Source organism: Canis lupus, chromosome 37 (genome assembly GCF_003254725.2).
Source record: "Canis lupus dingo isolate Sandy chromosome 37, ASM325472v2, whole genome shotgun sequence".
NCBI classification, from domain to species: domain Eukaryota; kingdom Metazoa; phylum Chordata; class Mammalia; order Carnivora; family Canidae; genus Canis; species Canis lupus.
This window is the reverse complement of record NC_064279.1, coordinates 14,388,068-14,411,784: the sequence shown is the minus strand read 5'-3', so window position 1 is coordinate 14,411,784 and position 23,717 is coordinate 14,388,068. Positions and strand designations below refer to the sequence as shown.

The 23,717-nt window shown below is 37.8% G+C and overlaps 1 protein-coding gene across 7 annotated transcripts in view; it reads right to left on the bottom strand.

Moving 5' to 3' along the window:
* The window catches only part of PARD3B (par-3 family cell polarity regulator beta), a 981,548-nt gene that overhangs the window by 174,945 nt on the left and 782,886 nt on the right, over nucleotides 1–23,717 (bottom strand). For all 7 annotated transcript variants that reach the window (XM_049106749.1, XM_049106751.1, XM_049106755.1 and 4 more), the window contains one exon: nucleotides 22,205–22,315. In XM_049106749.1, the coding sequence (XP_048962706.1) occupies nucleotides 22,205–22,315 (111 nt within the window). The remainder of the gene's footprint in view (nucleotides 1–22,204; nucleotides 22,316–23,717) is intronic.

Sequence of the window (23,717 nt, the reverse complement as noted above, 5' to 3'; positions counted from 1 at the left end):
GTAAAGACCATCAGGTATGCAAACTAAAACCTCCTCCCACTTTCAGAAGAAACAGGCCTGAGATGAACTGTTGCCAGGATCATCCTTGTCATCTGAACTTCCACAATATACATGTTAAGGACAGAGCATGGAAAAAGTCAATAAACCTTTGGAGATGATCACCATCACACAACCATCAGAGAAGGTTTAACAAACTTATTATCTAGGTGGCACTGTGGTTTATGGTAATTCTTCCAAAGACTTTTGGGCAATGAGATAACAAGACAAGTACTAGGAATAATCCCCTTCCTGGTCTAGGGTATTGGGGAGGAATGTTCAACCATAACCACTGTTCCGACCTGGATATGTGGGACTTTGAGGGAGGCTTTTTAAAGAAGCAAGTGCCACATGCATGTGGTCTTGAGAATTACAGTGAGGGATTTTTATTTGATATGATAGGCAGTGGGTACTTGTCCATGGGAGTTTAAGGTCTGATCTGCCCTCATCTGTCCCTCCACAGAGACCAACAGACATTATGCCAGACATATTCTTTTGAGCGCTCATTCTCAGCTCTGACCATAGCATTCCACTCTTGACTGCCTCCTTCCTTCTTGGTCCATCTGGGATCCTTTGCTTCAGGTTTTATCTATAATTAATATAGAAAAATCTAGAGATAACTGGGTGGCTCAATTATTTGAGCATTTGACTTGATTTCAGCTCAAGTCATGATCTCAGGGTCATGGGATTGAGCCTCGCATTCAGCAGGGAGTCTGCTTGAGATTTTCTTTCTCCCTCTGCCCCTCTCCCTGCTCAATTATCTCCCTTTCTCTATCTCTCTTTAAAATAAATAAATAAAATCTTTAAAAAAAGAAAAAAAAGAAAATCTTTTACCATTGTAAAGAGGCTTGGTTTACCTTTTATGGAAATCATAAACTGCCAAAGTGTCTGTAAAGTATTGGGAAGAAGTTAGGAACTGGCATTTCTTATTGTGGTTAGCAAGGTACTACCACGGTCTAGTTTTTAAGACCTTCAATTCCATCAATTATACCTGAGATTTAGATCTTTATTTGGGCTCCAGCTAGAAGCTGGAACAGGAAAGAAGCATAAAGTTTAAAAGGGAGGAAGGGTGCAGCCAGATACATCCCTGCAGGGAGAATCCACTCCTTAAACAGCAACCTAAACCATCTCTTAAAGAATACAAGAACTAAAAAAACAAAAAACAAAAAACAAAAACAAGAACTTATCAAACTCCACATCCAAACAAATAATCCAATCAAGAAATGGGTAGATGACACACAAATGGCCAACAGACACATGAAAAAAATGTTCAATATAATTCAGCATCAGGGAAATACAAATCAAAACCACAATAAGGGAGATCCCTGGGTGGCTTAGCAGTTTAGCGCCTGCCTTCGGCCCAGGGCATGATCCTAGAGTCCCGGGATCGAGTCCTGCATCAGGCTCCCTACATGGAGCCTGCTTCTCCCTTTCTCTCTGCCTGTGTCTCTGCCCCTTTCTCTCTCTCTGTGTCTCTCATGAATAAATAAATCAAACCTTAAAAAAAAAAAAGGACACATTTCAGGGCACCTGACTGGCTCAGTCTGCAGAGCACATGACTTTGATCTCAGGGTTGTGAGTTCAAGTCCCGGGGTAGAGCTTACCTAAAAAAAAATAAAAAAATGATAAAACCACAATAAGATACCACCTCACACCAGTGAGAATGGCTAAAATGAACAAGTAAGGAAATGACAGATGTTGGTGAGGATGCAAAGAAAAGGGAACCCTCTTACACTGTTGGTGGAAATGCAAGCTGATGCAGCCACACCAGAAAACAGTATGGAGACTCCTCATAAAGTTGAAAATAGAGCTACCTTAGGACTCAGCAATTTCACTACTGGGTATTTACCCAAAAGATACAAATGTAGTGATCTGAAGGGGCACCTGCACCCCGATGTTCATAGCAGCAATGTCCACAATAGCCAGACTATGGAAAGAGCCCAGATGTCCACTGACAGATGAATGGATAAAGATGTGGTCCATATATACAATGGAATTCTACTCAGCCATCAAAAAATGAAATCTTGCCATTTGCAATGATGTGGATGGAACTAGAGGATATTATGCTAAACAAAATCAGAGAAAGACAATTATTCTATGATCTCACTCATATGTGGATTTAAGAAACAAAACAGAGGCCTATAGGGGGAGAGAGGAAAAATAAGAGGAAACATAAGAGACTATTAAACACAGGAAACAAACTGAGGGTCACTGGAGGAGGGGTGGGGGAGGAGTAACTGGGTGACAGGCATTGAGGAAGGCACCTGATGTCATGAGCATTGGGTATTATATAAGACTGCTGAATCATTGACTTCTACCTCTGAAACCAATAATACATTATATGTTAATCGAATTCAAATAAAATTTAAAAATATAAAAAAAGAATACAAATTTAACTGCTTTTCTGTTTAAAATACTTCCATGTCTTCCTTTTACACTGAGATAAAATCCAATCTCCTTATTATAACCCATGAGGCCCTATCATCAGACACAAGTCCTCTATGACTTTGGTCCTACCATTCTCTGCCTTTGCTCTCAAACTCTAATCAGGTGGCTTCATTTGCCTCGGGCTTGATTAGCACTTACTGCTCTGTGTGCCTGAAACCCACTGCCCCCTGGTGTTCCTATGGCTGGCTCATCACTGTGTCCTGAGTCTCAGCGTCTTGGACACCCTTCCCAGTGCCAATTTCTCTATCATTCCACTTCATTTTCTTTACAGTTTTATCACTTCCTGACTTTACTGTTTACATTTATCTGTTTACAAAATTGTAAGCTTCACAGGAGCAGGGACTTCATTTGCCTTATCTATTGATTTATCCAGCACAGTGCTTGGCACATGGTAGGCACTCAATAATGTGATGAGGGAAGCAGAGGGAAGCAGAGTCTGAGAGAACCGGCCATGTGACAATGGACACAGAGGCTGGGGAGACACACTTTGAAGATGGTGGAGGTAGCCATCAGCCAGGATTGTAGACAGCTAAGTAAAAGGCAAGGAAATGGATTCTCTCCTAGAGCCTGCAGAAGGCATCAGCCTGGCCTACACCTTGACTTCATCTCAATAAAATGGATTCCAGAACTATGGTCTCCAGAACTGTAAAAGAATAAATATGTGTTGTAAACCACTACATTTGTGATAATTTGTTATAGTAGCAATGGGGAATTAATATGGTCTATGAATAAATGGAATTGATGATGGGACCTAAATAAAAGTGTTTTGAAATGGTCTCAGAGCCTAGGATGGTGTGTTCATGTTAATCTTTTCTGCAACATAGAAGTATAAGCAGTGAAACCAACCTCATAACCCTACGGAACAAAAAAGAGAAAAAGCAAGCCAAACTCTGGAAGCTTTTATACTGTGTGTCATGAAAAGATTAAGAATATGTATGCTATGGAGTGGACCTGAATGAGTGGCTCCAAATGTCAAACATAACAATTACATTGGAGATACTGCTGTGGGTACAACACAACAAACTGGTCCTGGCAGCGGATATCTGTAACACAAGAAATGAGTACCCAGAAGGAGAAATGTGGATTTAAAATAGATGATATTGGCCCTCACCTAAACAAAGATATCTTCTTATTATCTCCCCAAAATACATTATACAGCACACATTTTCTTTTGCATTTTTAATAAAGCAAAACTTGAAAATGAGCAGCAATCTTTTTATTTCCCCTCTTAGAAAATCTACAGTGACCTGCTGGCAAATAATACAGTGGAAGTATCCCAGAAGAGGCTCGTGGTTCATTAAAATAATCAGCATATTCCAATATGCATTCGTCCCTGAAATAATAACAGTTCACTTTCAATAAATTAATTATGGTTTTAATGAGTGAAATTTACATTTACATTTCTGTCTTAAGATCTTCATGGGAGGCAGCATCCTTGCCTGTACAGTTCCACTAAAGCAAGGCCTTTTTCAGAGTAGACCAGCAGCTGCTGACGGATATGCTAACATTCTGCTGTTTCAGAAAGAGACACATAGGATGGCACAAGGGGCCAGACAGCCCTGGGCTTGAAACCAAGCTCTGCCACGTTCTACTTTTGTCACCATGGGCAAATAAGGTAACCTCCCTGTCACTTGCAAAATGAGAAATATGATAGTACCCACTACTGTAAGAGAAGGCTAAATGACTTAATACAGCTAAAGTTATCAGAAGAGTGTGGTTGGCCCATAAGAAACAATTGTTAACTGTAACACTGGTCACAATCGGCTGACACAGGTGAGGGGAGCAACAGAGGAGACAGATCCTTCGGTGGCCTTCCCATGCACACACAACTAGCAGCACCGAAAAGCACACACACAGTTTTGCTTGGCTCTTCATAGATCCACTGGGAACCCTACCTCCAACTAGATACTTGGAACAAATGCTCTATAGCCTGGATGGGCCAGAATGTTGGACAACAAGGGGTGTTGCGGTCACTCGAATTGTCAGTATGATAGAGAGCAAAGCAGTAAATGCTTTTGGTTTGAATCTGTTTGTTGCAAATCTTTCTAAAATATACTAATCCTTTCACTGTCCCTAACTGAACTCCCTAAACACAATTTTGTTTAGAAGACTGAGGAACAGGCATCATTTCAAGACCATTGTTCTCCTGTAACACTCAAGATACTGTAGAGTCACAATGGAGTAACCACATTTTACTTGTCAACTGGCCCGATCCACTCAATCTACATTTCCCAAGTGCCTACCATGTGCCTGGAACTGGGGACTGTGTCTTATTTATTTATTTTTTTTCTGATTTTCCTCCCCCTTTGTGTCCTCCTTAAGAGAGTTCAAAAGAATTATAAGACAATCTGGTTAGTAAGTCCAGATTAATGAAGTTTCAGTATAATTATCAACCTGAAAAAGTTTAAAGGGTAAGTGAGTTGTACAGAATATGGAACTTGCTTTTTCAGGCAGCCTGAGTCCGATATACTCACGGCCATATATGGGACAAAAGGGGGAAAAATGGCTTTTTCTCACTCTCATTGGTTTCTTTAGTTTTTCAAAACCATAATAAAAGTTCAACTGGATCTATCTTTTTTTATTATGGTGCCATATTATCAGATAGATAGATAGACAGTCGACCTTATAAACATAGTATGTAACCCAATTATCAACAGAAATATTTGGGCAAAACTTTCCAGACTACTAAAATTATTATAGTTCACAGTTAAAATATTTAAATAAATTTTTCAGTTTCCTGCAGAAGAGGCCTTCAGTAATGTAAACTTAGGACCCAAAGTTATCTGCCTAACTAAACTGCTGTTTTCCCAGAAAGTTTTGCCCTAAACTTTTCAAACTGTCTCCTCTGTCAGCTTCAGAGAAAGAAACTGTAACAGAAAGCACCCTGTTTGCTTGGAAAATCCCTTAGCTTTCAAATAAAATTTTTTCTCGAGTCTTAAATTCCTCTCTAGTTAGCAGCAAAAATATCATATATTATTGATGGGATTAAGAATTTAAATTTTCAAAAGTCTCTTCAATTTGCTACCCAGTTAACTTGTACTTTTATAATTGATTTAATGATTTCATTGAGAGTGTCTAGGAATATTGGATGATAAAGAAGTTCTGTTCTACCGTCCCAGCTATAACATTATTTTTTTCCATGGCTGTCTTTTCTGCGATCATATAGCATTTTTATGTTCCATTATAGTATTTATCACAGTTGAAATTTATTATAATTAGTTGTGTATTGGTCTCTCTCCTCACTCTTAATCATGGACTTGTTGAGGGTAAGGACTAGATTGTGTTTTACTCATCTTGCTATTTCCCCTAAGAGCCTAGCTGCTCAATTAATGTTTGCTGAATTATTGAAGAGTTCAGGCCAAAAATAATTAAAAAGTCAAAAGTGAGTCATAGCAGAAGAGTATCTACCCCAAATCCTGTAAGTGAAAAAATTTCATACAGCTTCAATTTAACTTCAGGTTTAAAGGCATAATGGTGTAGCTCAAGGAAAAAAAATCCAGGGATGTCAAGTAGATTATATTAGTCCTCCAGATGATACAGAGAATATTAAAATTCATCAAAATACAAATCTTTCTTATATGCTTATAAGCCTGAAATTGGGAGTTTTCAACCGAAGTGGCCGACTAAAGGTGACCATTCACAGAAGAAATGTGAAAAATCAAAAAGAAGAAAATAATTAAAAAAAAAAAAAAAAAAGAAAGAGAAAGTAAACACAAAACGGCAAGGATTAGCAGTTTATCTAAACAAGTACTGCCAGTTAGAAAGATACCTGCTTGTCAGATCTTCAAATGCACAGGTAGTAGGTAGGATTCCACAAAGGCCTCGAGAAGGCTAGCCTCCAGCCTATATCCTGTCTGAGTGGTACCTAAGATTGTCAAACACAGATCACATTCAAGACATTTCTGTAGTTCCCTGGAAGGTAAAGGGGGATGGGTTGAGCATCCAAGGAGGATCAGGCTGGAAGATTATGAAGAAGGAGTGCAAAGAGATGTGCTCAACCAACTATTTATGGAAAAGAACAGGCCACCCCCAGCGCCCTCTTAGCTGTTCTCCCTGAAATTAGGGGTTCAGTTGTTTTGTTGCTTACTACCTGTGCATTTGAAGATCTGACAAGCAGGTATCTTTCTAACTGGCAGTACTTGTTTGGATAAACTGCCTGAAATATATTTTCAGATGTTCACCTGAGGTTCGAAGTACAGTTTGGGGCTACTTATAGGAACTGCAAATTGCTCGATGATAAAGATCCCTTCTTCATCTCTTTAAAAAATTAATCTCTCTGTCCTCAGAATCTTTTACAATACTTGAACATGGCGAGTACTTAACTGATTTTTTAAAATGCATCAATAGTCCATAAAGGGGGTAGTTTATATAATACTAATCTTATTAGCATGTTGCCTTAACTGAACCAACCAGCTGTATTCACTTAACAAAATGAACAAATCTACTCCCGTGTGTGCTGCTCACCAGCAGGCCCTGGCCTTCTGCCGGCATTTCAGGGCTCAAGTGCAGGGGAGGGGGCGAGGCCTTCCCCACAGGGTATCTCGCTCCCCCCATCCTGACATTTTTCTCCTTTCAACATTTCCCTCTTCCTTTAAGTACCCAATTTGCTTCATGAATATCTTTTTGTATAGTACGTAAACTGATGGTGTGCAGTAGTTTATTTAAGTTTCAAAAATGCTACTTTTCCAATCATCAAAGAATGGTTAGTAAATGCTGGAGGGGAGGCTGAGAAGTTTAGTACTGGGCACTATTAAACTTATATGAAGGGATGTCTGGGTGGCTCAGTGGTTGAACATCTGCCTTTGGCTCAGGGCATGATCGCAGGGTCCTGGAATCGAGTCCCACGTTGGGCTCCCCGCCAGGAGCCTGCTGCTCCCTCTGCCTGTGTCTCTGCCTCTCTGTGTCTCTCATGAATAAATAAATAAAATCTTGAAAAAAAACCTTGTATGCAAATTACCTATGTAAGTAACTGTCGGTCTCGCAAAGACACAGGTACACACAGCGATGCGCACAAGTCATGGCATGACAGATATTACTACAAACAGGAAAACCTTCAGCCAGCTAAGTTCTCTTAATACTAGGAAGATGCCCTCAGATGCCACAAAGTAACAAAAGGTAGGCACTACTCTGCTAGTCCCTGCCTGAAACGGTCTTTAGATGTAAACATTCCTATGTCATCAGTTACAAGGCAATGTAAAAATAAATGTGTAAATAGAATTGTAAACATATTTATAGAGTTTCGTGTTTCTGAATGCTCTAGAAAGTTGTAAAAAACATAGCATACCTCTTAATATGTGATATTTGGAGCTCTTCCTCAATTTTCCCTTAATTGGCACATCTTTAACAAAATGTGTTCTTCTCTCCCGCTAAGAAGCAATATCTCTAAGTATATCTTTGATAACTTGAATTTTCATCTTGGTTCATACACCACACTGGTTTATTATGTCACAGTGTTTTTTCTTTGAACTTAGGCAGAAGCAAGCTATGTGAGCTACGGTACTGTGAACCACGGTAATTGATATCGGCAGGAGGTTATTTTGGATTGATCAATGAGAGTTGCATGACTAGCTCCAGTAGAGTGTATTTATTTCCTCGGAATATTTTTCATTTGATGATATAAATTGGTCATTGATATTAGGTAACTGTTTTTATCTTAAGTCATATACATATTTGAGGCAGGGAATATTTTAGCATAATGTCAGCTTTCCTGGCATTGAATTTTTCTTTGCTGATGAAAAGAATTATGCTTCCTTAATAACTGTCCATTTCTTAACATTTTGTACAATGTTCTGGTTTCATTTAGCACCTTTCTTTGTCAGGCCTTCCTTGTCCAGCCTTTGAAATTGGAGAGGTAAATCGACAATGATTAGGAATAGAACTGACGTTTAAAAACTAGAAGAATTACATCTAGCTTTTAATCTGTGTAAAAGAAGGAACATATTCAATTTGGGTTTAATAATGTCAAAAGCAGCCCACTATACTCCTGAAGTACTTTGTTAAAGCTGGAATCTTATTTTTCCAAACTGGAATATTTAATGGTTATTGCAGAATTAAAAAAAAAATATGTATTCACTTATGAGTGCTAACAAAACTCAGCTCTAAAATTTAAAAGTCCAGCTAGTAAATTATCCTCTTTTGACTTTCTTATTACATCCAGTATGACCAGATTAAAAACATATGAATTACACACTATGCATTTCCTTGACTCAGTAATTTTTTTCTTAAACAAAGTCAATTCACTAAAATATCCTTTGTTGCTCATTCAGCTAAAACTTCATACTTTTTTGCAAAGACACATTATTTGATCTGAAAATATTTTTAAGTGCCTGGAATATATATTTTTTTAGCACTTGAAACTTTCTCTGGCCATCACAGCTTCTATTAGGGACTGTGAAACATTTTAGGATTATTGAACAAGTATCAATTATGTCTGTATCCTTAGTGTCTATCTGAATTGGAAATGTGCCATCTTTTACATCTTCACTAATAGAATTTTTAATTAGCTGTTGATACTGTCAATAATAGAGTTCACTATTATTTTAAAAGATGATTTGTCTAAGCAACTCCTTATCTACTCATTTATTCTTTATTTTTTAAACCTGGTGCATATTATTATAATCAGGGTAATTTTTAAACAGAACACTATAGTTTCAACAACAGGCAAGAATTTTAGGCAAAATATTTTAATACATATTTACTAATGCTTTTCCTACTAATTGTAAGGAGTTTATCAATTTTTAAAATTACATAAGTGACTTATTTTAAATCTGATATTCTTTTACACTTTTAAGTCAACCCACAACTTTACTAAATATCTTCTCTCTACTGAGATGTAAGGAAGTGAAACAAGTAGAAGTTACAATCTATGCCTCAAGAGAGTTAGGATCTAGACAAGAAAAAAACTCCATGAAATTGCAGGAGAGTATATAATAAGGAATTATCTTATAAGATAAAGACACTAATTTAATGGCAATGTGCACTCCTAATTAGGGACAAAGATTTTAGTAACACTGCCTCCCTGAGAGAGTAGCTCTATGGCATCTGGTATATTACAAATGGCTGTTGTCATTTTTCATGAACCTCCATTTCCATTACAGTTTTTTATGCTTGCCCCTGAAATATAATCTGCACTGTGAATTCTGATTGAATCGGCTCAACACACAGCACAAAAAAAGATCCTCCTTTGCTGGAGAATAAGCCAAGGACAGTGTATCTCATCTATGCAATCAAATTCTGTATTCCCTATAAAGGCAAATCTTTCATTGTAGAAGGCTGAAATGAATGGTACTTAAAAATAATTTCAGGAGTGCCTGGGTAGCTCAGTCAGTTGAGCATCCAACTCTTAGTTTTGCCTTGGATAGTGATCTCAGGGTCATGATCTTGGGGTGGTGAGATCAAGCCCTGAGACCAGCTCCTCACTCAGCAGGTGTCTGCTTGAGATTCTCTCCCTCTCCCTCTGCTCCCCACCCTGTACTCTCTCTCTCTCTCAAATAAATAAATCTTAAAAAAAATGAATTTCAACATATTAAATTTAAGACACTGGAAGAGGATGAGGACAAAGGCCCAATTAAAAAACCCCAAACTAAAAAAAATAATAAAAAAATAAAATAAATAAAAAAACCCAAACTCTCTAGGTCCATAACACTGGCATTTGTTTGTGAAATGTATGAATTGCATTCACTTTTACTTACTCACTTGTCTCTCAGGATCTGGTTCAGTGATGGCGAAACAGGTGTTGATAGCCCTGATGGGCTGGCCTCTATGCCTCAATGATCCATTTCTACTGTTCTCCTGCCAGTTACAAACGATCTTATGCTTCTTGACACCACTTCATGGCTCAGGGGAAAGTCTTATTTTTCTAACTATACAGCTTTGTTGACCATTGATTTAGCCTATTCTGCCTGTTGGTTCCATTCCAGTAATTATTCACTTGAAAAATAAAATTAAAATCACTGCAGTACATTCATTCATTCATCCATTATTCAACAATTGCTTATTGAATGCCTACTCTGTGAAACGTAATTTATTAGGTGCCGAGAGAAACGGAACAACGGTTATGATGTGGTCCTTGACTCAAGGAAATTACAAGCTAGTAAGGGAGAGAGAGCATGTTTGTAATCACGAGCATCTACAATTCAATGCAGCAAAGTAACAGCAATAACGACAATGGCTATCTACTATGTGCCAAGCACTGCTCCAGATGCTTTAAGTATTTCATCATAGGTAAATTTCACAAGTGCTCTGAAGCTAGACATTATTTCTCCCTTTAAAAAAAGTTTCCCAAATGAGCAAGCTGAAGCTCAAAAGGTTTAGGGGAAAACATGCACAGTCACATGGCTAGTACAGAAGAGTCAGGCTCTAAATCCAATGCTATTTGATACTAATGCTCATTCTCTTTCAAGTATCTACTATCTCTAAGAAAAATGGTAAGTTCACCATCTATTGAACATCTCTATACCTGGAACTCTTCTGAATGGCTCACTTCAGTGTCTCATTGAAGCTTTGCAGCAGAATATGATGCTGCAATGGTTATGTAGCCATTTTGTAGTCAACAAAACTGAAGATTAGCAAAATTAAGTAACTTAACACCAGCCATTGAGTGGAAGAATTTTTATATGACTCAGGTAGTTTGAGAAGGTGTAATGGAAGAAGAGAGGTTTCACTGACTTTCCATTGATTTGGGCCAACTGAGGCAGGGGGAGGGCAGACAAGGACAGGGAGATGATATCAGGAATGACACAGAGATGGGAAAGAGCTCTGGTCATCTCAAAAAGAAGAAACATCCCAGAGTGGTTGAGTATACGGGGCACCTGGGACAGGAGTAGAAAATTATGATTGGAAAACTAGTCTATATTCAGGTATCAGCCAAGGGGTTTGGACTGTATGCAGTAGGCAATAGAGAGCCACTGAAAGTTTTGGAGAGAGGAATGATCAAAGCTATTATTATTAATCACCTTCTCCAACCTGTTACACTTAATTTCAGCTTCAAGAAATCATGATTTCACTGGTTATTATGTGTTAAGTTCCTCCAAGAACACGAATGCTTACAGCTTCTATTCTAAACAGCCAGTTGTTATTATTGTTGTGTGTGTGTGTGTTTTAAAGGTTCTTTTTAAGTGACTCTTGGAAAAGCAAACTTTTGTGCCATCGCCCAAATGACTTCAACCTCTTTAACTCTCAATACTAAAATCAAACAAAGGGCACAAAACAGAAGGAAGCAGGAGTCTGCGCCTGGGAAAGGGTCAGATTCCTTTGGACATCAATCTGAAGTCAACTTATATGTACTGTGAAGTCATTAAGTAATTAAATTACAGAGCAAGGACAGGCAGGTGGGAGAGACTGGACAGGGAAGAAAGGAACACATTCGTTTTCTGGGTTCTGAATATTAGCAGACCAGACTTATGCCCCACCCCTCAATGTAATACATATAACAGAAATGCAAATGTGAGGATTTTGCGAATTTAATGACTGTGGTTACAAGTGTTTTCTGCAATCACGTGCCCTGTGGACTTGGAGAGGCTGGCAGTTACCCATGCCATTTGTGTCTCTCCACCCTGAATTTGTTTCCATGGCTGCCAAGGCCTGGCTGCAGCCAGTACTCTCTCGCTCCTGTGCTGCCATCTCATGCCAAGCTCACTATGCTTGAAGAGCAACTTCCAACTGGTGATCAATAAGAAATGAGGAGAAGCTTCTTGAATGGAAGTATCTGGCGTGAGTCCCAGCTGGGCAAAGTCTGAATTCAAGTTGGCCTTCTTCATCACGACAGTATCCAAATCAGCAACTTTCACAGATGGTGTGCCTCGGAGTGCTCTGGGCCCCCAAAGGTTACTGCATGGATTATCTGGGGTCTTGAATCCCCAGAGCGGGTTAGAAAATAACACTGGGCACCGAGAGTCAACCAGGTGCTCACCTCATAAATATTGCTTTTCACAAAAGTCTGAGAGACAGACTTCTCATTTAACAGATGAGAACACAGAGGCTTGAAGCAGTTAAGTAGCTTGACAGTGTGTTCATGCAGTCTGCCTTTAACCCAGTTAAAGACCCACCCCTGAGTCTTATCATCTTTCCACTTGGCCATACACCTCTCCTGGGCCACCACATAAGCCAGTTGGTCCCCAACATAGCTATAAACAACAATCACTTGAGAAATGGTTTTAAAATACACATCCTCAAGCCCAACCACAATACTGAGTATCTACAAGCATATTTCTAGCTATATCTATATATGTATATTATCTAGTTAACTATTTATCTAAAGCAGGGCTTCTCAACTTGGGCAAAAATCATATTTTGGGCTGAATAATTCCTTGTTATAGGGGGCTAACGTATGCATTATTAGAATGATGAGAAACATTTCTTCTGTTCGCATTTTTCATTTCCCAGGAAATTTGGATAAAGCACATTCAGTTTGGTGTTTGTAAATCACAGACCTAGGTTAGGATTTCTAAATAAAAAAAATGTGAAGGGGGGCAGCCCCAGTGGCCTAGAGGTTTAGTGCCGCCTTCAGCCCAGGGTGTGATCCTGGAGACCCGGGATCGAGTCCCTCATCAGGCTCCCTGCATGGAGCCTGCTTCTCCCTCTGCCTGTGTCTCTGCCTCTCTCTCTCTGTGTCTCTCATGAATGAATAAATAAAAATCTTTAAAAAAAAATGTGAAGGGGGGAAAAGCAGATTCTGGAAGATAATAGGTTGAATATCTTTTCTATTTGCATAGTTTGCAAACCTATGTGAACAATAACTCATCTTGGGCTCCAGAGTGGGTGTGTTGTCATGGATGTTTTCCAAAGCAGGATACAACATAGCGTATGTCAAAATATGAAATAAAGACGAGATACTTTAGAAATTCTGGAAACTGCTATTTGATTTATGGGTTTAATTTGTCCACATTTTTCAGAGCGCTTTTAAAGAATTAACTCTACTTATACACTGTCCAGCCCCAAACTGGTCCACAGTAAATAGTCTGGATTCACTTAAGTTTTATTTATTCAATTGTTTTTCTTTGAAAAAACTGAGCAATTAAAAAGAATTCTATCTGAATAAAATGCATAAAACCAAGGCCTTGAAGTATCACTATTACCATTTCATTTCATAATGATAAAAAGAGGGACTTTAAATATATCTTCTAAGTGGGTTAGGCAACGTCCCCATGAAAACAACTGATAGAATGGAAGGAAATGGGACTCTCCTTCCTAAATTCTAGCCACCAAATGGCCTTCCACTTAGTTACAGTCAGCAAAACTTTCATAGAAAATGCTTTCCTCAAGTTCTGCTTCTGCTGCATGGAACTGCCATTAAACTAAATATATCTATATCTCCGATTGGCATAAATTCAGTGAGTTACCAATTTTTTATTATTATTACGTTGAATATATTTTTATGTGTATATTAAGGCCAACCATCCAGATCAACAGAATTTAGAGCATCTTTCCAAGTGTTTATCAGATTAGGCATTCTAAACTTTTCTATGGGATCACTGTGGGGAGTTTAGTGTAATTCCTTGTCTGAATGTATTTCAACAGCACCACAATTGAATGCAATAATATAATATGTCACTCCAGGGTCTTTGAATATAAGAGTATCCTTTTAAAACACCTTTTTAAAGAGCTGGTGTACTTTAATCTTAGAAGTTTATCTGAATGACTATTGGAAAGCATGCCAGTCAAGTGATTCATTTTATGTATTAATCCAGCTCAGCTGACAAGTAGTTGCTAATACAGCACTTCTAACATTGATTCAAATTCCATAAAAGGATTTTGGCTCATAAAAAATGCTGGCATGGCATCAGGATATAGGTGTTCCTATCTCTTGTCTATCGGAATATCGTAATGTGCCAAATTTTGCTGGTGACCACAAGCATTCTGAGATGATGAGTGTTACAAAGACCAAATAAATGTATGGATATTAAAGCCACCTGCATCTCCCCTAGGTCTCACTCCTGCATCCCTCTAAAGGAAAGGTAAATCTTGAAAGAATGATCCTGCATGAGGAGTGGTAGGTGTGCCTTCCTCCCCTTCCCCCCACCCCTCTGTTTTTAATTCTTATTCTAGGAAAAGAGCTAATCTTTACCCTAACACAAGCATCAATAGTAATTACTGGGATATGGCAAATCTCTTTTCAGTCACTGAGATGATTAGTACTACAAAAAACAAAAATCTGACAGCTTCTTTCTGTTGGCCTAAAAGGAGAATGTGACCTTGTCCTGGGAAACAACCATCTACTAACATTTTTCATAACTTCCATGCAGTGATGATCTAATAAGAATCTAAAAGTAATTAACTGGATCTCTTTTAGCCAACCAAAGCCTTATTCAAATACACATTTTTGTCAGGATTCTAAGGGAGCCATAAATTGGGGCATTTTGAAAAACTGGGATCTAATCCAGTCCATGATCTGACGAGGGTTCAGTGGTAATAATAAATTGGGACTATTAAGACCGGGAACCATTCCAACATTTTATTTTGCCCACACCACAGGACCTAGCAAATTCTACTGCAAAAGACAGGGATATTCAGTGAGGAGTAAAACCATGCTGAATTAATCATTTGTATGTAATCATGCCAAAACATGGGTGTTTTCAACAGTTTAAATAGTGCCAAAGTTTAAGTTCAGTAAATAATTAATTATAGAGAGTCTCTTGGCAAATTAAAGAAAACAACCTTCTGGTTCTTTAATATGCACTCTTTTTAGGATACAATAATGACAATCCTATCAATTCATTTGTCGCTCTATGCATTTAGGAGTGCCATATTTATGTAGGTTATAGCTAAAATATTAATTCAGAACCTACTTTCCTTTTCCTTCTTAGAATACAGTAAGCATCTTCATTTCTCAGGATGAACAAATGTTGGATAAACGCTAGCCTTATTCTGGTTTTCATTTCAATTTCCAGTAACATAAAAATCTCCCATAATTAAATAAAATGCTGAGAGGTTGGGAATAGATTTTCACCCACTTGTATTCTGAAACTATAAATGGTTTCTGAATGTTTTTATTTCTCTAAGATGAATTTCGTTTATGTAGGGAACTTGCAGCTGCATAATTAAATCTTGGTTCACCAAATATCAAAAACACATGTATTGATTTAAACTAAGGGAACAGGCCACAAGCAGCTCAGCTGATAAGGCAAGAGAGAAGCCTCTGCAGCTCTTGGAAGGCTTCCTGAAGGAAAGAAAACTAAGAACCCTCAAGTCAGACACTGAAACCAATCAGCCTGCCTAAATCTTAGCCCCACTCTCACTTAGGCATTCCATGCAGGCCAGTTGTTGAAAACAAGAGCCATATGTTTTCATGCTCCTCAATCCTGAAGCTGGGGAAGCTGCCTCTTTGCCCCTCATCTCCTCATTTATCCTGCTAAGATTCTAATAAGATCTACAAAAACAACGTTTCATTCACACAGTAAATGAGTTCCCTTGCAAAATAAACTCTAACATGGTATTAAGAGTAATAGAAGACCTTAGAGCAAAAACTCATATGTTATTAAACTACATCCGCCCTCCCCCATTCTAGGAAGAAGTTTCATTTAGTGAAATTTCATTTCAGGGTCAGTAATATGGGACTTCAACGGGAGACAGCCTTTTGGTGTCAATGGAGACGTTTCCCCTCAGTACAATAATCATAAATAAATGAGGGGGACACTAATTTTTCTTTAACCAATCTTCACTTGATTTTTGAGAAGGTATTAACAATACAAGTACAACATGCATACACTTAGGCTCTTTGTAGGTACAAGAATCTGGTTAATTTCACACTTTGGAGACGGTTACAGACGTAAGGTAAAGTCTTAGCATTAAACACCAAAAATACGTTTACTGATTTGTTAGGACAATCTCTTGCTTTCAGCTCACCATACTAATTTATATAATCAGAATGTTTGGAAAATGTTAATTTAATTTCACTTGATTAAAAAATTCTAGGGGAAATAATCTTTGAATATAATATTGGATTCATCCTTCTAGCAATGGATATAGGCATTTGGAACTAATGTTTCATTATGGCCAATCTCACTGAAGCATGAACAAAATGATGAGTTTATTTAAAACAGGGCTTCGCTGCAATGGGCTGTTTGACTTGTGTCAGGAGAGGACACATGCTTAGCTCAGGAAATCAAACACGAGACTAAGAAAATCCTTGCACGCAATTTTGAGCAAGAAGCTTGGGCTTATCCACTCAGGTAAGAATAGTGCATATACTACCACGAACCAATGCTGTATCACGTTCAAGAAAGCTGCCCTAGAAAACACAAAGTAAATGCTTCTATACTTGAACATATTTATAATATTTCTCAGACCCTGAGATCTGGGAAAATCCGAAGAGATCACCCAAGGACAATGCAGCATTAATGATACACAACATGATTTTTAGGTGGTGGTATGGGGTTTGAATGTAGATAGTTACATTAACTTATGTGGTTTTGCTTCTATATAATATTTTACTTATTTGAATATATAAATATAAATAAGACAATGAAGGTAATATATCAATGACTCAAGTTCATGAAACTCTGATCGAGTCCAATACTTTCCTCATGCATTAATCCTTTCTCATTGTAATCATCAGCGTCTTATTAGACATTTTTCAGTATCAACAAGCTCACTCTCATGTGGCACTCTAATTGTTAGGATGTTTTTCCTTCTATTAAGTTGAAGACTACCTCTCTTAAAATGACTCCCCATCAGTATCTTCAAGAAAATAAATGAATGGATGAATAAGCAGAGAAAGACAGAGAGAAAGAGAGAGAGAGAGAGAGAGAACAGAATGGATGTAATAAAATACATTTAATTCCTCTTTTATGTGGAAGTTCTTTGGTCACGTGAAATCATCTAAGTCTTACCTCTACGGATTATATATTTCCAGGTCCTTCAGTTGTTGCTATTCTGTGTGTGTGAGAGAGGCAATGGGATATTCCAAGTGTGATCTGAGTAGTGTAAATCAGGGATTATTATTTCTTCCTTCATGTTACACATGAACTTCCAGTAATGTAGCCTAGGACTGGATTAAGTTTTTGGCAGGCACATCCTCATGTTGACTCATGCTAAACTTACCCTCAACTAAAACCATCAGGCGATTTTTTTATATATTTGGTATTAAGTCAAACGTTCCACATCCTGTGTTTGTACCGTTCATTTTTGGACCTAAAATCAAGACTTTACATTTATTCCTATTAAGTTTCTCTATGTTTGATTCAGTCCATTGTTCCAGATGATTCTGTCATCAACACATTATCAACCCCTGCAGCTTCTTGGCATTCACAATCTGATCAACAGCATTGATGCCAATGCTCAGCAGGCCAGAGTTAAAAATAAGTTTTGAAGAAAAACTTTTTTTTCTTGCAAGTTTATATTGATGAAATATTCATTAGCAATCTTTGGCTACAGTCCCTCAAATATCTAATAATTTTAGGGTTATGTCACTTGGTGTACATTTCTCTGTGTTATCCACAGATATCATGAGACAAGGAAATTCTAATGTCTGTGAAGTCCAGAGTCAGAACAGGGGTTTTCAGCCTACACACTACTGACTGTTTGAGTAAGACAACTCATTGTTAAGGGACAGGACTGTCTTGTGCATTGTAGAATGTTTGGTTGCATTCCTGGCCTCTACCCAGCACATTGAGGTAGCAATTCCTTTCACGTGCCCATTCTTCCTTCGGAGTTGTGACAATCAAAATGTCTCCAGATACAGCCAAATGTTTCTTTGGGAGCAAAATTGTCTCCTCCTGAGAACCACTGTTCTAGACTCTGTATTCCTCCAATTTAACCTTATACTTCACTCCAACTCCTATGGACTTTTTTTTTTTTTTTTTTTTTTTACTTTTTATTGCTATGGCTATATGCTAAGGTTATTCATATATAGCACTAAAACCAATTCCTGATCAGGAATTAAATATGAAGGTACATTAAAATGAGATGTGGTGCATATTATAAGAAAAATAATGGGAGGAATGAAGATGGATAATATAATCCTAAAATTTAGAGTTGAGGTTAAATTAATCCTTAGGCAAAATAGTTATGAGGAAATTGAACCTTCAAACAGAAACTATGCGATTTTAGAGGTCATCTATAAGGACTTTTGTATCTGGATGCTCATCAAAGTCTTATTTGGAAGAGTGAAAAATTCAAACAGACTAAATGTTTGACAATAGAAGATAAGTAAGTTATGGTATATTGATCCTCAAATATGCATATTTTCAAAATATTATGACATGGGGAAATGCTCACAATTTAATGGTGTGGAAAAAGGGAGATATATGCAGCATGGCTATCAAGTTTCAAAAAATATATATAGTAAAAAGATCATAAAGTATTAACAATTATTTATGGAATTATGCATGATCATATCAATCTCCTTTATACTTCTTTATGTCTCCAAAAATTTTTTTAATGATTTTATTTATTTATTCATGAGAGACAGAGAGAGAGAGAAGCAGAGACATAGGCAGAGGGAGAAGCAGGCTTATGCAGGGAGCCCGATGTGGAACTTGATCCCGGATTCCAGGATCACACCCTGAGTCAAAGGCAGACACACTCAACCGCTGAGCCATCCAGGCATCCCATGTCTCCAAAATTTTCTTAATGAACTTATTGTTTTTGTAAGTTTTGTGTGTATGGATGATACCAGGAGTAAGCATTCCAAATTCTCTTAGATGAGTGAGCACTGGCAAGGGTTTCTCTCTTGTGGTAAAAAAAAAAAAAAAAAAAAAAAAGGCCAGTAAGATAGGATGCTTCAGAGAGGGCAAATGAGAAAGATGACAATATTTTTAGACTGGCTTATTCAATTCTCTAAGGGAAAAAAAATCTTTATGTGATTTTTCATAGGATAAGGATAGTTTAATGTTCCAATCAAATCCTGTCCCTTCAAGTCAGTGGTTCTCAGACTTTAGAATGCTGAAGAATCACACTGGGCTTGCCGATTAAATACAGATTCCTGGGCTCCAACTCCCAAGATTCTGATTCTGCAAGTCTGATGTGAGACTCAAGAATCTTATTTTTAACAAGCTCTCCATGTGATTCATTTTGATGCAGGTCGTCTATGGACTATACTTTGAGAAACACAGCTAGAAGAAGTCATATGGCTTTATTTAGATGAATATTTTTTTATTTAACGTTATTTTGGATAATTTTTTCTTGGTGATATACTAGGGTTGGTATAACCCCTAAGTGGTATATTGATTAACTGGCTTTTTAAAAACACAAACCCAATTTATTGCATTTGCCAATTTCTATGGTGTAAATTACTCCCACCATGACCAACTTTAAGCTACCCAGTGGTTTAACAACCAGCTCCCAAAATTCTTCTCACACGCTGATACAAGTTGGCTCTAGCACCATACAATATATATTTTATTTAATTATTTCAAATCCTTTGGGGTGTCTGGGTGGCTCAGTTGGTTAAGTGTCTGCCTTTGACTCAGATCATTGATCCCAGGGTCCTGGGATTGAGGCCCGCATGGGGCTCCCTGCTCAGCGGGGAGTCTGTTTCTCCCCTTCCCTCTGCCCTGCATGCTGGCTCTCTCTCCCTTTCTCTCATAAATAAAATTAAAAAAAAAATCCTTTGGAGAAGGGATATGTTAATGGAAAACTATTATAACTGTGACAGCTAGAATGAAACAAATAAGCATTAGGACAGTTTGAATCACCTTAAAGTAACAAATTCTAAAGGTATTAGAAAAAAAGACAACTTCGTGAACTTTTATACACTGTTTCTTATTTTATTCTATTTATTTCCATGGCCATGTCACAACGAGTAATACTCTCACTTTCTCTAAGGGGTGTGAGTTGGTTTTCTACAGATGATGGCGAGCCAAGAAATGGGACTCTTGGGTTGGGAGGAATGCCAAGTGTTGAGCCTCCACCTCCACCCGCTGTGGTCCTCTGCTCCTGAGCTGCTGAAATGCTCTTGGTCATTAATTCTGTAGGACCTAACCATAAATCAACTCCTCCAACTTCTTCCCCTCTCATATGATTGAGATAACTTTGTCTCTAAGAAACCCATATCAGATGTGTTTTACGTGTTCATGTGTGGGAAGTGGCCTAAGTGGAGGCTAACAGCACAGTTCTTTCAATATTTTGACCAGACATATTTTAAGAAAATTGGACCTGAAGCCTATATAACCAGCTGAGGTAAATTTACAACCTTGCTTTTAAGAACAAAACTCCCTCAGGCACCTGCTTCCTTAAGGCAACCCCAGAAAGGAAATGAACTCTTGCTTAAAGACAACCCACCTTATTTTATGGGTTATCAATTTTCTAGCTGGCACACAGTTCCCTAGCTACTAAGAGTAAACCCTCCCAACCCTAAGCAAGTATTGAGCTACAAAAAATATACAGTCTGCTTTCTGTCAAACAGCTCAGTTTCCTGAAGATGAGGCAAGGATGTGGTGCCTGGGTAAGTGAAGTTAGGGGAGCAGCAAAGATCTATGATGTTGCCTCAACACCTAGATGTCTTTGCTGATAGATGCATTAAAATCTCAGCCTGAATTACATTTAACTTTACAGGATAAGTGAATCGTGGGCTACAGTGGAGAATTCATCTTCCCTGTTTTGGGGGGCAGCTCTGTCAGGTGAATAATAGTCAACAACAATGTAACACACTTGATTTCCTTTTAACTGCTCCACTGATCCTGGAAACAAGAGCTGATCAACGTCTTTAAAATGAGAAAGGACTAAGTAGGGTTTCTCTCCTTGCTATTGATCAAGTCAGCCCTCTCAATGGGAACAGACTACAAGACAGCAGTCAGACGTTAACAGTAGCTATTCAACTTGCTCTGTGCTAGAAAACAGGATGAATGAGTAGGATTTTCTTAGTATGTATTACTGGAGTATTAAAATAAGGACAAGAATGGACTCTTTAAAAACTGCAAGGGCTATTGTTACTAATAAGCAAGTGGCAAGTTGGACAAATCTGACTTTGTGCATGATAAAATCAGAATCAATACTTAAAATTATATGCTAGTTTTGTCATAATCTCAGTCTCTCTCCAAGATCCATTTGGTTGTGAAGGTGAAGAATTTTTCAGGAGAAATATGAATATTCAATGACATGTTTCAAAATCAGACATTTACACATCGACTTGGGGTAAGTGCCAGAGTTCACCTCAAAGATAAGTGAAGGGCCTCTTGTCCAAATGGAACATTAAGCTCCTCAAACAGGAGAATTCAGCCCTTGCAAACTGTCATTATTTCAGTAAACGAAACCGGCCCTTTAACAGATGGGCGACATACTTTGCAACTTGCTGATAGCCTAATAAAAGACACTGGCTTTTTAAAAATGAAGGACATGCACTTCTCAAATTACACCACCCAAATGGATTTAGCAGAATAAAATTAAGAAGGCATACAACAGCTTGACAGAAATTAGGAACAGACTATGGAAATTTGATAGTTCTAAACATCAACATCAAAATGACCTTTTCATTAAAAAAAAAAAAAAAGAAACTTATTGTTTAAACCATAGGGAAAATATACACTGATATCGTCAAAACTGGGGTAGCATATTTTGGAATTATAAATACCAATATAATAAAAGCATAAAGTTAATTTCTTCTCCAAATATAATAAAAATTCCTCAGACAGGGAGGTTCCATTTATATCAGGTACTTTTCCTTGTATATTGGTCAAACTTTATGCTTCTTAAAATAAAATTTCTCCAGTTGATTGATGCAATAACCCAAACAAACACAGGCCATAGGCCCAAACAAAATCAGTAGCTCAGCATTTCTGCTCACCTTTCACGTTCTTCTTTCATTTTTTCCAGCTCTTCTTCCCTCAGGCCGCCATGCTTCAGAGTACCCTTCTGCTCAGCCTTGCCACCCCTGTCATCTTTCTTCTTTCCAAATCTAGAAGAATATGAAAGGGAAGATGATTGTTAACAATAACCATGTTCTTTTGGTGGTAAATTTAAAATATTTATAAGATGAACCATCAAACCATAATTCTTTATTCTAAGTAGTACAAAATCATTTTGCGTAAAATGGAAGTAAAATAAGATATTGAAAGAGGAAAAAAAATAGTCACTAAATTCCCCTCCTTTTCCTCTCTTTCTTCTAACCTTCCATCTTTCCACTGAGATACTGAATGTGCAGCATGCACAAAGTCATGTGGTTAAAGAGTAAAAATCTCAAACCATTAATTCACTAGAAATGAAAGAACTGAAAGGTTATCATTAATATATGACTAAAAACTGACTGAACTCCTAAATAGGCCTCCAGAGCTGCAAGTGGCATTGACATTTAAAGTTAAACTCATGAGACTAGATAATGATGGTGCTTCAAGGGACTTCATCAAACACTTAGTTTACTACTCTCACTTTACACATGAGGCTTTTGTCCTTGCTTACCCAAACCAATTCAGGGAAGGGCTGGGATTAGAATTTGCGGTGTCTCCTTCAGAGCCCTGTCTCCTTCACACAACATATACTCTCTCAGGTAGCCCCATCATCCTAAATCAGCCTAGGGTCAGTATGCTCTCAGAACTCCTCATGCCTGCGATATTTGTAGCTAACTGGGAACAGTGGCAATTATAATACATTGGGTTTTTTTTTTTTCCTCCAGCTTTATTGAGGTATGATGGACATGCAACATTGTGTAAATTTATTTTATTATTATTTTTTTAATTTTTATTTATTTATGATAGTCACAGAGAGAGAGAGAGAGGCAGAGACACAGGCAGAGGGAGAAGCAGGCTCCATACACCGCGAGCCTGATGTGGGATTCGATCCTGGGTCTCCAGGATCACGCCCTGGGCCAAAGGCAGGTGCCAAACCGCTGCGCCACCCAGGGATCCCCATTGTGTAAATTTAATGTGTACCACTGTTGATTTGATACATTTCTAAGTTGCAAAATGATTCCTACCACAGTATTAGCTACCACTTTCATCCCATCACATAGTCACTATTGTTTTTTTGTAGTGAGAGCATTTAAGATCTAATCTCAGTAACACTCAAATATAGAATAGATTTTTATTAGCTACAATCACCATGCTGTACATTGGATCTGAAACTTATTCGTTTTATAACTGGAAGTTTTTGCCTTTTGACCCAAATCTCCCCATTTCCCCCTCTCCCCAATGCCTGGTAACCACTGCTCTACTATTTCTCTGAATTTGTCTTTTTCAGCCTGCACAGTGTATATGTATATATATACACACACACACACACATATATATACATACATACATATATGTGCACATATACAGTGTACATATATGTATATACATATATATGCATCTATGTGTGTATGT